Below are 14390 nucleotides of genomic sequence, written 5' to 3'. Positions count from 1 at the left end.
CAGCTGTGACTAGCATGGCTAATGTGGTTTTGGCTGGATTCTATGTGGCTGTTGAGAATTGTCTGTAGCTGCTTGTCAATCTATGTTGGTCATGTGTGTCTGTCTGACTCACCTTGGTCAGAATGCTTATACCATGCATGTCCATGCTGTTGCTTTTATGGTCTTGAGTTGTCTGGTGATCTCTCGTGGGTGTGAATGGAGTCTGGTTGTTGGACATGGCGTGTATGTTTGTTTGCCCTCTTACAGAAAGGGGGTTCTGATCCATCTAGAGATCACTCCAGTCTGGAAGGATCATTGTCTCATTGTTTCTCTTTTGCTTGTTTTTTTTCCTCACCTCAAATTATTATTTTTCAGCAATTTGTGATGACCTTATTTTACCATGACTTTTCAACCTCACTTGTCATGTCAGTGTTAATCAAGCCTACTGGGTCTGGTGACAGTAGGATTGTATACGTGTTACGAACAGTAAGGGACTGACGGGTGGAGAGTTGACTTGTCTGAACAGAGCTTTTATTTCTGCTCCATCCTTGTTCACTTGATTAGGTTTGTTATCATGATGCTACTGTACGTTTCAGGGGATGGGGAGGGTCGCTAATGCTGAGAAATTAACAGAAATGTTGGTTATATTTCGATTATGAAATGACTTAATTGGCCAAACTCAGTGGCAGTTTTTAGAGTGTCACAAGTTATCCAGGGTACGATTAGTGGCTGGAATCAATAATATATAAATGATAATTTTTCCCTCTGCTGAATAGAATTATTAGCAGATAAATCACATCTGTGTCCTCTGCATTTGATATTTATCATTCATTTATTATCCAAGCCACCACTGCACTGTCTGTGTATACTGATAGAGCGTTCCTCTCTCTACCAATTTGCATGTCAAATGAGGACATGCTATTTATTATTCTCCCTAAACCTGCCCTCACATTGATCTGATTACCTTACCAACTTTATTGGAAATAACATTTAATTCAATAGTAGTTATTCTAAATCTTTCTGAAAACCTTTGCAGCTTAAAATTTTCCGATTTACATAATTCTAATACTTCATTAGCATTAATGATACAGTATATTTTTTGGGGATAAACTGCCATATTTTTATGTATTAAAACTCACCCTTGAGTAACTCTTTAGTAGGGTTTATATGTAGATTCAGGCTGACTATTTCCCCCACTTGGACTGTACCTCATTGACAGGAGCTCAATATGGGCACATTCCATTTTGGCTTATTGATCCAATCGTCTGTCTGTGTGGAGGAATCATAATGATTTTCTACAAGCTAATTATTAGAGTTAATACTTCTCTATGTGGTTCAGTGGTTTCGGGCTGCTCTTATGCAGATATTGACCTAACTTGTCCAATGCATTTTTCTCTGTGTTTGTGTGTACATTTTCTGCCTTGTTTGTGTTGGATGTCTCCATTTGCTTCCATCAAATGGATACATTTAGGCCATAACTCACTAATGTGCATGTTGTATGACAAACAACACGTGGATGTAGCATGTTCATACCGTGTATAAAGTTTACCAATAAATGGTCAAGCCTGATAATGTTAGTATTGATAGTGAGTATAGCATGGGTACTTTAGGAAGCTTGATAATGTTAGTATTGATGGTGAGTATAGTATGGGTACTTTAGAAAGCCTGATAATGTTAGTATTGATGGTGAGTATAGTATGGGTACTTTAGAAAGCCTGATAATGTTAGTATTGATGGTGAGTATAGCATGGGTACTTTAGGAAGCCTGATAATGTTAGTATTGATGGTGAGTATAGTATGGGTACTTTAGGAAGCCTGATAATGTTAGTATTGATGGTGAGTATAGCATGGGTACTTTAGGAAGCGAGTGTGTTTTGTGTGTGAGGAGAACACTAAACAGGAGAGAACTCCTGACTCTGCTATTTCTGTGAGTCCCAAAGTTTGATAATGACCATTTACTCTTCTTCTCCCCCCCACACACCCAAACAGACACAGCGTTGACTCTGGTGCCGCCCACCCCTCCTCCCCCTCCCCCTCTCCCTCCCGGCTCCACTGTGACCCCCACGGCCGCTGCCCCCCCAGCCCCACCAGGCCCTCCTCCCCCTCCCCCCTTACCCCCCACACTCACTCCTACCAGCGGCGGGCCTCCTTCCCCACCCGGACCGCCACCTCCCCCCGGTGGCCAGGCCCACCCTCCCCCTCCCCCAGCCCCTCCCCTGCCACCTGGCCTCTTCTCCCCGTCCGAGGACCGCCCCCTGTCCGGGCTGGCTGCTGCCCTCGCTGGAGCCAAGCTGCGTAAAGTGCCAAGGGTGAGAGGCTAACACACACAGAAACACAAACATCTCTACCCTTGCACAGACACAAACTGTTTGTCACATCCCATATCCTCATCCCAGGATAGGGGGCTTATCCAACACCAGTCACAGTAATCATGTAGCCAAACTGTGCTTCGCTCCTCCATATACTGTACTCCACCATACCTGACCTCCAGTTATGTGCCTCTGTAACATGGCCTGCCACTACAACACTATCATGTCCTTCTCTCTGTCCCCTCAGAGTGATAGTGGTGGTGATGCAGCAGCTGCTCTGGCTGCAGCCATGGCTGGGGGTTTGGCTGGCTCTACAGGGGCCAAACCTGGAGGGAACGGCCCTCTGGGAGGAGCACCTGGAGGAGGGGGGCTGATGGAGGAGATGAGCGCCCTGCTGGCCAGGAGGTGACATTACATTACATCCCCATCTACAACATGAGGACAATATTGACAATGGGGGAGGAAATGTCACAATAAATCTGTGAATTCCATGAGTGCCATATCATTGCAGACCATGTAGCTGTCGGGTCAGCCAAAACATGATTTAAAGTTAGAAGTTAGATTATTTAGGCATACAGTATAACCTGTTATGAGGTTGGGAATATATCTTAATATTCTGTATTGTTTTTCAGGAGAAGAATTGCAGAGAAGGGATCATCGCCTGAGCCGGAGCAGAGAGCTGTGAGTATGACTGACTGTCTGACTGTCTGACTGTCTGACTGACTGTCTGTCTGACTGTCTGACTGTCTGACTGTCTGACTGACTGTCTGACTGACTGTCTGACTGACTGACTGTCTGACTGACTGTCTGACTGACTGACTGTCTGTCTGACTGGCTGACTGACTGACATGTTAAACACTATTCATGCACACAGAGTTAGTCCATGCAACTTATTATGTGACTTATAATTTACCCATCTATAATTCAGTAGCCTGGTGTTTGTTTTCCCTCTTCTTGATGTCTTTGGGGCTCTATATGTTTCTCTTTGATGGTCATTAGTGACATCGAAGAGGATCAATGGCTCTCCTTCAGTGGATTATTTACTTAAAAACAGGTCATATATTCGCACCTGTTTATCTGAAGCTGCCTGACCTATAACGTCTGACCTTTGAATGCCCTGTGCTTCTCTCCAATAGGATGAGAGCGGCGAGGGCAACACAACTCCCAAAGTGTCAGCCTGTAGTACACCTGGTGAGTATAGTATACAGTACAGGACTGTAGTGGTCAGAGATATATGAAGGACCAGAACAGCAACATGCACCTTCCACATTCAGATCACCAAGATCCTAGTTAGTTTTAGCCAGCAGTTAATGTAGTTGGACAGATATATTTGTGTCTGTAGTTTAGCTAATATTTTTCAGTCTGTGGTTTGTTTGTATTTTTTTTTTGTCTCCTGATAGTGGTTCAGTTCTATCAGTGTAATATATCCAATGCTTTTTTTGTTTCCTCCTCAGACATGCCCAGAAAACCTTGGGAGAGGACTAACACTATGAATGGTAGCAAATCCCCGGTCATTGGAAGGTAAATACCAGCATTCCATCCCATAAATGGGCTTAGATTTCAATCGTGTGCTTTCATGTGCAAATGTCTATATTACATAGTCGCTGAGTCTAAAGCCATAACTGGGTCAAACACGACAAGGTCCAAATATCCACTCCCTATCTGAATCACTGAGTGCCTCAGCATTGCCGCTCATCATCACGTGACTAAAGAAGGAGCACAGAGCGTAGCATGTCACACTGCTGGGGTCCGACCCCTGGGCTTGCTGGTTTATGACTGGTTAATAACATGACTAAAGCATGGGGCTGCTGCTTAGCGCTAGGCTACCGCTAGCTAGGCTGTCCGTAGCAGTGAGTGTTCCTGGAATGTGTCAATCAAAGCCTACAATTCCAGGTTTATTTGCAGGGATTTAAATGAGGGTTTGTCGATGAGAAAGTGTTCTGGAAATAGACTTCCATTATGTGCAAAACAGAATGCTGGCTGCCCACCCCACAAGTCCTGTTTTGTTTTCATCCTCTGAGAATGTAGGATCTTTTTTTAGATGTTATTTAGAACTTCCTTATAAAGAGGCCGGTGTTGCATTTTAGCATATTAGCAGGAAAAGACAATTACCGGATCCTTAGAAAATTCCAATGCTTTATCAATGTAAAGTTAACTGAAAACAAATCAATGTATCATCAATAGCTGTTGTTTTTCCAGATTCCCTGGTAGCTATACTCAGTCTGCTGTCTGGAGCCTGTATGTTTGGTGTGGGTTTGATTAGGGAGGGCACCTGGGGTTACAGGACAGCCCTTTTAAAAGCTAGTCTCTCTCTCACAGACGGGTGTCACTGTGGAGAAATCCGATGGGTTCTGATATGGTAAACAGGTATACAGGCCTGTAGTGACACATCTCCTTTTTACTCCTTTTGTATAATTTGCTGTGCTTGAAGTGGGGGGGGGTTGGGTTTGTGCCTTGTAATTCCCATATCTCTATTTTGCCAACAAAGTAATTACCTGATTGCTAATGAACACTAGGTATAAAAATTGTTTATTGTTTATACATGAAGAACCAATCTAAGTATCTACGAATTCATGTAACCTCTTCCAGTTGCTTTGCTTTAGTATACACACATACTCAACACTGACTCTGTGGCTGTGTGCTACTGTATAGTGAGCAAGATAGAGGAGACCCCTCCCAGTGCTGTGAATATTCACATCCGTGCCAACTGTCTCAGAAGAACCCCATAGATAAGGCCACACAGCCCCGTCATTCGCAGATGGGCGTAAATAATTCCTCCCCCATAAACTGGTATACTGACCTATAGAGGAGGCCAGAGGACCAGAGACCACTACAGCAGACACACAGACGCAAACACACACACACACACACACACACACACACACACACACACACACACACACACACACACACACACACACACACACACACACACACACACACACACACACACACACACACACACACACACACACCTACAGAAAGACAGCTGTTGGGAATCGTAACAAGCTAACATTCTTGTAACCTAACGTTACACCTTTCCTACTCTCTTGGCTTCCACATTCTCCCTGGCAAGCTGTTGGCTGTTCACGGAATTCATTTCCTCACCAGTTTCACACTCAGAAAGTGTGTCATTTTCTTTAATCACACACACCTACAGAAAGACAGCTGTTGGGAATCGTAACAAGCTAACATTCTTGTAACCTAACGTTACACCTTTCCTACTCTCTTGGCTTCCACGTTCTCCCTGGCAAGCTGTTGGCTGTTCACGGAATTCATTTCCTCACCAGTTTCACACTCAGAAAGTGTGTCATTTTCTTTAATCATTTCCATGGTGATTTTCTTGTTGGCAATGGTTTCCTGTCACATCTGATCCAGTGGCGGAGATGCATGGCTGTGTGTGGCTGCTGCATTGCTTGTGCTCTAACTATAGCTGCCCTTTTCTGAACTCTGACACACAAAGTCAACTTGATTGTGTTTGAATTGGGCTGAACTACCCAATGTTAGCTGTGTGAACTCATATGGCTGGTGTGTGTGTAACATGTTTGCTTTGGGCTGGCTTTACCTAAGGCATTAAGCTATTCTACTAGTGATTCCAGTCATAGGACAGTTTTCCAGTTCATTTACTGGTTCACTTTGCCTAAATCGACACTGAACAAAAACATAAACGCAATGTAAAGTGTTGTTCCCATGTTTCATGAGCTGAAATAAAAGATCCCAGAAATGTTCCATATGCACAAAAAGCGTATTTCTCTCAAATTTTGCGCACACATTTTTTGCATCCCTGTTAGGGAGGATTTTATCCTTTGTAAAAGGCCACTCTAAAATGTGAAGTTTTATCACACAACACAATGCCACATACAGTTGAAGTCGGAAGTTTACATACACTTAGGTTGGAGTCATTAAAACTCATTTTTCAACCACTCCACAAATTTCTTGTTAACAAACTATAGTTTTGGCAAGTCGGTTAGGACATCTACTTTGTGCTTGACACAATTCATTTTTCCAACAATTGTTAACAGACAGATTATTTCACTTATAACTCACTGTATCACAATTCCAGTGGGTCAGAAGTTTACATACACTAAGTTGACTGTGCCTTTAAACAGCTTGGAAAATTCCAGAAAATTATGTCATAGCTTTAGAAGCTTCTGATAGGCTAATTGACATAATTTGAGTCAATTGGAGGTGTACCTGTGGATGTATTTCAAGGCCTGTCTTCAATCTCAGTGCCTCTTTGCTTGACCATCATGGGAAAATCAAAAAAAATCAGCCAAGACCTCAGAAGAAAATGGTAGACCTCCACAAGTCTGGTTCATCCTTGGAAGCAATTTCCAAACGCCTGAAGGTACCACGTTTATCTGTACAAACAATAGTACGCAAGTATAACCACCATGAGACCACGCAGCCATCATACCGTTCAGGAAGGAGACGCGTTCTGTCTCCTAGAGATGAACGTACTTTGGTGCGAAAAGTGTAAATCACTCCCAGAACAACAGCAAAGGACCTTGTGAAGATGCTGGAGGTAACAGGTACAAAAGTATCTATATCCACATTAAAACGAGTCCTATATCGACATAACCTGAAAAGCCGCTCAGCAAGGAAGAAGCCACTGCTCCAAAACCGCCATTAAAAAAGCAAGACTACGGTTGGCAACTGCACATGGGGACAAAGATCGTACTTTTTGGAGAAATGTCTTCTGGTCTGATGAAACAAAAATAGAACTGTTTGGCCATAATGATCATTGTTTTGTTTGGAGGAAAACGGGGGAGGCTTGCAAGCCGAAGAACACCATCCCAACCGTGAAGCATGGGGGTGGCAGCATCATGTTGTGGGGGTGCTTTGCTGCAGGAAGGACTGGTGCACTTCACAAAATAGATGGTATCATGAGGAAGAAAAATTATATGGATATATTGAAGCAACATCTCAAGACATCAGTCAGGAAGTTAAAGCTTGGTCGCAAATGGGTCTTCCAAGTGGACAATGACCCAAAGCATACATCCAAAGTTGTGGCAAAATGGCTTAAGGACAACAAAGTCAAGGTATTGGAGTGGCCATCACAAAGCCCTGACCTCAATCCTATAGAACATTTGTGGGCAGAACTGAAAAAGTGTGTAGGAGGCCTACAAACTTGACTCAGTTACACCAGCTCTGTCAGGAGGAATGGGCCAAAATTCACCCAACTTATTGTGGGAAGCTTGTGGGAGGCTACTGAAATAAATCATTCTCCCTACTATTATTCTGTCATTTCACATTCTTAAAATAAAGTAGTGATCATTACTGACCTAAGACAGGGATTTTTACTAGGATTAAACGTCAGGAATGGTGAAAAACTGAGTTTAAATGTATTTGGCTAAGGTGTATGTAAACGTTCGACTTCAACTGTATGTTTCAAGTTTTGAGAATTTTACAAATGTCCAGCCGGCCTCACAATCGCAGACCACGTGTATGGCGTTGTGTGGGCAAGCGGTTTGCTGATGTCAACGTTGTGAACAGAGAGCCCCGTGGTGGTAGGGTTATGGTATGGGCAAGCATAAGCTACAGATAACGAACACAATTGCATTTCATCAGCTGCAATTTGAATGCACAGAGATACCGTGACGAGATCCTAGATGCTAAAAATGTCCCAGTTCTTCCATGACCTGCATACTCACCAGACATGTCACCCATTGAGCATTTTTGGGATGCTCTGGATCGACGTGTACAACAGCGCGTTCCACGTCCTGCCAATATCCAGCAACTTCACACAGCCAGGAGTGGGACAACATTCCACAGGCCACAATCAACAACCTGATTAAATCTATACAAAGAGTTCACTCTGCATGAGGCAAATGGTGGTCACAGCAGATACTGACTAGTTTTCTGATCCACACCCCTAACTTTTTTTTAAGGTATCTGTGACCAACAGATGTGAATCTGTATTCCTAGTCATGTGAAATCCATAGATTAGGGCCTAATGAATCCATTTCAATTGACTGATTTCCTTATATGAGCTGTAACTCAGTAAAATCTTTGAAATTGTTGCATGTTGCGTAATTTACAGTGCATTCGGAAAGTATTCAGACCCCTTGACTTTTTCCACGTTTTGTTACGTTACAGCCTTATTCTAAAATTGATTAAATTTGGGGGGTTTTCCTCATCAATCTACACACAATACCCCATAATGTATAAATAAAAAAATGTAATATCACATTTACATAAGTATTCAGACCCTTTACTCAGTACTTTGTCGAAGCACCTTTGGCAGCAATTACAGCCTACAAGCTTGGCACACCTGTATTTGAGGGAGTTTCTCCCATTCTTCTCTGCAGATCCTCTCAAGCTCTGTCAGGTTGAATGAGGAGAGTCGCTGCATGGCTATTTTAAGGTCTCTCCAGAGATGTTTGATCGGTTTCACTCATGGATATTCAGAGACTTGTCCCGAAGCCACTCCTGCATTGTCTTGGCTGTGTGCTTAGGGTCGTTGTCCTGCTCCGTGCTCCGTTCGTCTTTCCCTTGATCCTGACTATTCTCCCAGTCCCTGCCACTGAAAAACATCCCCACAGCATGATGCTGCCACCACATGATGCTGCCACCACCATGCTTCACCGTAGAGATGGTGCCAGGTTTCCTCCAGACGTGACGATTGGCATTCAGGCCAAAGAGTTCAATCTCGGTTTCATCAGACCAGAGAATCTTTTGTTCAGTATAGATTCAGTTTGCTCAGAGCATAATGATACTCAAACGAACAAATCAAGTTCATGAAAGGGCCTTATACTGAATGTGGGCAGCCAAAGGGTTAGGTACCCTGTCAAATACGCTCAGCTGTTTTCAACTAGTGTAGTTATCAATTTTGACACATGGATATGAAAATCATTATTGTACATTATTCTCTACCTTGCCAGATGTGTAGATCAATTTCTCAATACTGAATTTAAAAGAATGAATGTTGGGGTATGATGACAATTTTCTCTGCGTGTTAAATTCTTTAACTTCCTATGTTTCTTGCTGTGTTTTGAAATCAAACTGTCAATTTGAATGAATTTGCACTTTCTTTCAAGTTGTTTACGTTTGTAGTTGCTAAAGATGCGAATGTAACTGTTTTTTTAAAGTGATTGAAGTGTGATGCGTGAATGCAGAATGTAGAGGGGAATAACCCAGTCACAGTAGATACTTTTCTGTCTGGTTTTCCTCCAAGAGTGACTTCTGGACTCCCCCTCGACAATAGCCCCAATTTAGGTGTACTGCTGTAATTTTTCCTGTTTATCTCGTCTACAGACCGAAGTCCACACCCACACCGACTGGATCCCTAAGTGCCAACGGGGTGCCAACAGAAGGTCTCGACTACGACAGATTGAAACAGGTATTCAGAGGACACAAATAAAAAATGACAGTCTTGCTGTTTGCTGGCAGAACAGTGGAGCTGTCATATTTTACACAGCATACTACAGAGCCCTGAGAGGGTGTGCCCAATGACTGTGTCCCATGCTGGGGCAATCCCTCCCTCCTCCCCTATGAATGAGCCTGTTAGATAAGTGTAGATTCTCCTTATACCCTCCCTATCTGTGCCTACAGCAGCAGCCTCAGTCAGAGACAGAGGAGTAACACAGAGTGGTAACACTATGGGCTTACTAACACTCATTCAACTCTCTGGGACAGTATCTCTCACTGATGCTAAAGTCACTGTTCTGTCCCTCTGCTTTGGTGCAAGTTTCAATCCATTTCACATGTCCAAAGTGCCTGTTTGAAACAAATTCTTTGGTTTTCCACTGTGTTTTGTCTCTAATTGTCTTTCCAATCTTATTTTCAGGACATTCTGGACGAGATGAGGAAGGAGTTGTCGAAGCTGAAAGAGGAACTTATTGATGGTAACTGATTGCTTGAGCAACCCGATGCACATACAGAGGGAGCTTTATATTTGTCCTGTTTCACTGCATGTACAAGTGGGTAACCTGTACGAGTGTGAGGTGTGAATTGGAAACGTGGTTTCTGCATATCCCAACTCCCCATATGACGCCCTCGGAGAGTGGGGTCACGGCCAGGGCTTCTGCCGTGTTATAGGTGACAGGGCGTGAAATAAGTTCCTCAAAGCACAGGAAGATCTTGCGTTCAGTTGAGGCCTTCTGTACCTTTGTCATCAGAGAATTAGCATTGCACCATTCACGCCACTGCATATCACACCAAAGACAATACAAAATACCATATAACTGACATGTTGTTTGTCTGTCCACAGCCATCAGGGAGGAGCTGGGAAAGTCGAACACGGCGTAGAAGGATCTCACCTGCCTGTGCATTACATCCATTACCGGACACCTGCGACAGGTCAACTTCAGATAGGACAATATTATAAAGAACCGAAAAAGGAAAACAAAAAAAGTCTAAAAAGGTAGTGACGATAACAATAATAACCGTATTAATACAGAAGACAGCGTTTTGTCGGCAGAACAGCGTCACACACAGCTGGGGATGAGGGAGAGCGGGAGGCCGAGGGAGAGCGGGAGGCGTGTAGCATGGAAGCACTGCTGGCGTCCATCTTGTGAAGCCTGGCCGTTCCTGCCATTTTCCCGCAGCCTCACCTGGAGGACAGGACACAGTCTTAAAAGAGGAGTGACTGTCATTATGCAAAGATTTCTCTCTTTGTCGATAACACAAGAAAACAAGGAAAATCAACAAATATAAAAATAACTATATTAAACTGTATACTGTATTAACCATTGAAGTGTGAGAAATCAAACAGACAGCATTTACACAAGAATTGGAACAGTTAGCGTGCACTTGTGATTTCATAGTGAAAAGACACATTTAGTGGGTGAGTGTGAAGTTTGGAGGCAGGAGGGTAAGGGAAGTCGGACTCAGTTCCCCATAGGGCCATAGGAGGGAGCCTCTGGGTGTGAATGAAGGACTGACTGATGGACTTGGTATAGTCTACTGCTGCAGGACTCTGTAAAGCTAGTCTTCCTCAAATACTATTTTAACCTGAATATGTACAAAAGAAGAAAAAACTATATCTACAAGTTGTTCAATCATGTCTGTTTTAATGTAAACTATGGCCATATCAAGTAGCTTAATCAACTCTTTACATGATGGTCTGTCTCTTGGTCTGTTTGGCTTAGTATCCGAATATCATTATCTTCTTTTTTCTATAGAAACGATTGCTCTAACGAGATACTGTTCTGCATTTCTGTGTGTTGCAGGCTGATGAGACAGTCACAAAGGGTATGCCTTTCTAAACGTCAATCATTGTAGCTCTTTACCAAACAACCTCTGTCAATTAGTGATGGTTAATAATGCTAAAATCACCATGACCAGATCTGGAGATGGAGCTATTTGAAATCTCTGTACTGTTATTATGAGCTGAACTTTTTTTTTTCTCCCTCGCAATTTCTGGGCGGTTTTTGGTGCATGTAAAGTTTTGTACGGTGAGGGTCGTGAGGCTGCCACGAAATTGAATTATTGTCCATTGGTTTATAAGCAATAAGTGTAGCATCTAGGTTGAATTCCCCCACATTATTCCTTTTAAATGTTCGTGTTCTTTTAACTCCATTCTGAACACATTCTGAACATTCTGAACTCCTTTCCACTACATCCACCTCCTCCATAGATTCTAACTGTGTGAAACAGATGGGTAGAGAAGAGATGGATGAACAGACCCTCCCTGTTTATAGCCATTTATGTACTTAATTTACTGAGGAATGCCATAATTTTTTTCAATTTATCTTATTTTGTTTTGGGATTCAAGGCTACTGTATCTTTTTATTGATATTTCAGCTAAATTCCATATTCAAATTTCTTTTGCTGCATTTGAAAGAACTAGTAATGAAGAAGGACATGAGGGACACCCCAGAAATAGGTTTGTCTGCATGATGTATCCGTGGACATGCTTGTGCCATTAAGTGTTTCACTTGCGCTTAATGATTATTCGTTTTTTTTATTAAATGCCTTTATTTCCTCCCCTATAATTTGAAGTTCTGATAATGGCCCACCTTGTATGACTCATTTGGTCATAGGAATGGCAGCAACTTTTTATTGAAAATGTTTCCTTTTCAAAACAAAACATTTTGTGTACAGTGCCGAGTTCGCGTTCCTAATAATCTCGATGTACAATCAACTGAGAGAAACCAAGTCAACCTGAGACTGGTGTGAAAGAAAGAACTGTCTTCAATGTAAAACTCTATTGCTTCTATTCTCTTGACTTGCTGGTAAGGGGATCGACTTTGATCAGGGTTATGTCATGGCAACAGCTGAGGTGTGGGGGTGAGCATTATTCAAAACACTCCCCTTGTGTGTATTTTGCTCAAACACAACTCATTTAATTCTCTCTGGATCAAAGCATAGGAAGGCTTGCACACGAGTGTTTACAGCATCGATTGCACTTTATAAACCCATCGAAATTCATGATGCTATGATGAACCTGCTTACAAGATGCAGCCATCGCCAAGAGTGTGACTATCGCACCAAAGGTTTCAGCTACAATCTCCTACACACGTCACGCTCTACTGGGTCGCCTTTTGTTTCATCATTGTCAAGAGAAGGATACATATCTATATATCGATTTCTTTGGATTGAGTAGTGAAACATTCTGATCAAGGATCATTCGTATCTACGGATAATTCTGTTTGTAATCTTCATGGTTTGTGCCTTGTTCTGAATTTGCATTTATATGTAAAAGATTTAAAGACCAGTAATAATACTAGGAACTGTCAATCTTTTTTTTTGCATCCTGGTATAGTTATTATAAAGGGAGAATAATATCCGTTTCAAAGTACAGACATGGTGTATTTTCCTCATGCCATTTGTATGTTGCAGAGTGGTTTAGGTTCTTGGCGCTTGGAAATCTGAAAATAAATATATCCTCTAAATTGAAATCAGTTGATATCAAATTGTTGATTTTTGTCCCCAACTCAGAATTTGCCATCTACTGAGGGAACTGAAGCTGGTGGACATAATAAAAAATATGCGGGAGAAATTAAACTGAATGTCTCTGAAATGAATTTATCAGTTTCCTTTATTTTTTATTTTATTCAAATTGTACCATACCATTCTCATGTTAATTACAATTTTCTTACATGCTAACATTGTTTTGTTTGAGCGAGTAAAATAAAAAATTGCAATACATGATCAAAAAGTACATTTGAATTGTGTGGTGTTAAATTAACATTGTTTCAATAACTAATTCCTACAACTTTTTAATCTGGATAATTCTCTCCTGTGGGACAGAATGATGCACAGGATCTCTGAGACTGATCTAAAGACTTGTGCTGCATCAGCAGTTTCTCTCCGAGTTCTTCCCGGCCTTTGAAAATAACCTGTTTAGATCTGCACCAACGAGAATGTGTGGGAGAGCATACCTGTTTCATATGCAGGGCATTCATCAAATATTAAAAAGCCTGATAACGATGATTCAGCAGAAATACTGAAATTGAGCTTCGGTGAGCACCTTGGACTCGTCTTGTCACATGGTTATTATAAGCCTTGTTTTACTCTTCGTTTCAGTGTTGAATACCTTGCAGATGTTGGGTATAAAGAGGTCATTACTGTATAGGGATTGTCATAAGACTGAACCAGCGTTACAATTCAGTCCGACGTGTTAGTCACTCCCTTGCCACTTGTTCCTTGAGTAGGTCTAGGGAATTTCCAGCAGGCCTACTCCAATCACATCAGACCTTACATCACCACCTATTTCACACCCCATTAGCAGTGAATGTTTCTGCACGTCAGGTTTCCATCTCTTCTACTGCCACAGGTCAGCTAACAGGAAGAGGCAGGACTAACTGAAGCCGAAGTAGAGAAGTATCTCAAAAGACTTGCCTATGCTATTTTTACCCCCCCCCCCCACACACACACACACACAGTTGCTGTCTGAGCCCGAGCCCATCACAGATGCTGTCTGAGCCCGAGCCCATCACAGTTGCTGTCTGAGCCCGAGCCCATCACAGTTGCTGTCTGAGCCCGAGCCCATCACAGTTGCTGTCTGAGCCCGAGCCCATCACAGTTGCTGTCTGAGCCCGAGCCCATCACAGTTGCTGTCTGAGCCCGAGCCCATCACAGATGCTGTCTGAGCCCGAGCCCATCACAGTTGCTGTCTGAGCCCGAGCCCATCACAGTTGCTGTCTGAGCCCGAGC

At 42.6% G+C, this 14390-nt stretch overlaps 1 protein-coding gene across 7 annotated transcripts in view; it reads left to right on the top strand.

Moving 5' to 3' along the window:
- The window catches only part of LOC139582885 (protein enabled homolog), a 170633-nt gene extending 157238 nt beyond the window's left edge, over nucleotides 1–13395 (top strand). For all 7 annotated transcript variants that reach the window (XM_071413310.1, XM_071413309.1, XM_071413307.1 and 4 more), the window contains 8 exons: nucleotides 1969–2288; nucleotides 2536–2693; nucleotides 2921–2969; nucleotides 3425–3479; nucleotides 3743–3809; nucleotides 9546–9630; nucleotides 10078–10135; nucleotides 10501–13395. In XM_071413310.1, the coding sequence (XP_071269411.1) occupies nucleotides 1969–2288; nucleotides 2536–2693; nucleotides 2921–2969; nucleotides 3425–3479; nucleotides 3743–3809; nucleotides 9546–9630; nucleotides 10078–10135; nucleotides 10501–10538 (830 nt within the window). In that variant the 3' untranslated portion in view covers nucleotides 10539–13395. The remainder of the gene's footprint in view (nucleotides 1–1968; nucleotides 2289–2535; nucleotides 2694–2920; nucleotides 2970–3424; nucleotides 3480–3742; nucleotides 3810–9545; nucleotides 9631–10077; nucleotides 10136–10500) is intronic.
- The last annotated feature ends 995 nt before the right edge of the window (nucleotides 13396–14390 follow it).

This window comes from Salvelinus alpinus, chromosome 8 (assembly GCF_045679555.1).
Source record: "Salvelinus alpinus chromosome 8, SLU_Salpinus.1, whole genome shotgun sequence".
Taxonomy (NCBI): Eukaryota; Metazoa; Chordata; class Actinopteri; order Salmoniformes; family Salmonidae; genus Salvelinus; species Salvelinus alpinus.
Note: the sequence above shows the minus strand (reverse complement) of the source record. Positions and strands in the feature narration are given on the sequence as shown.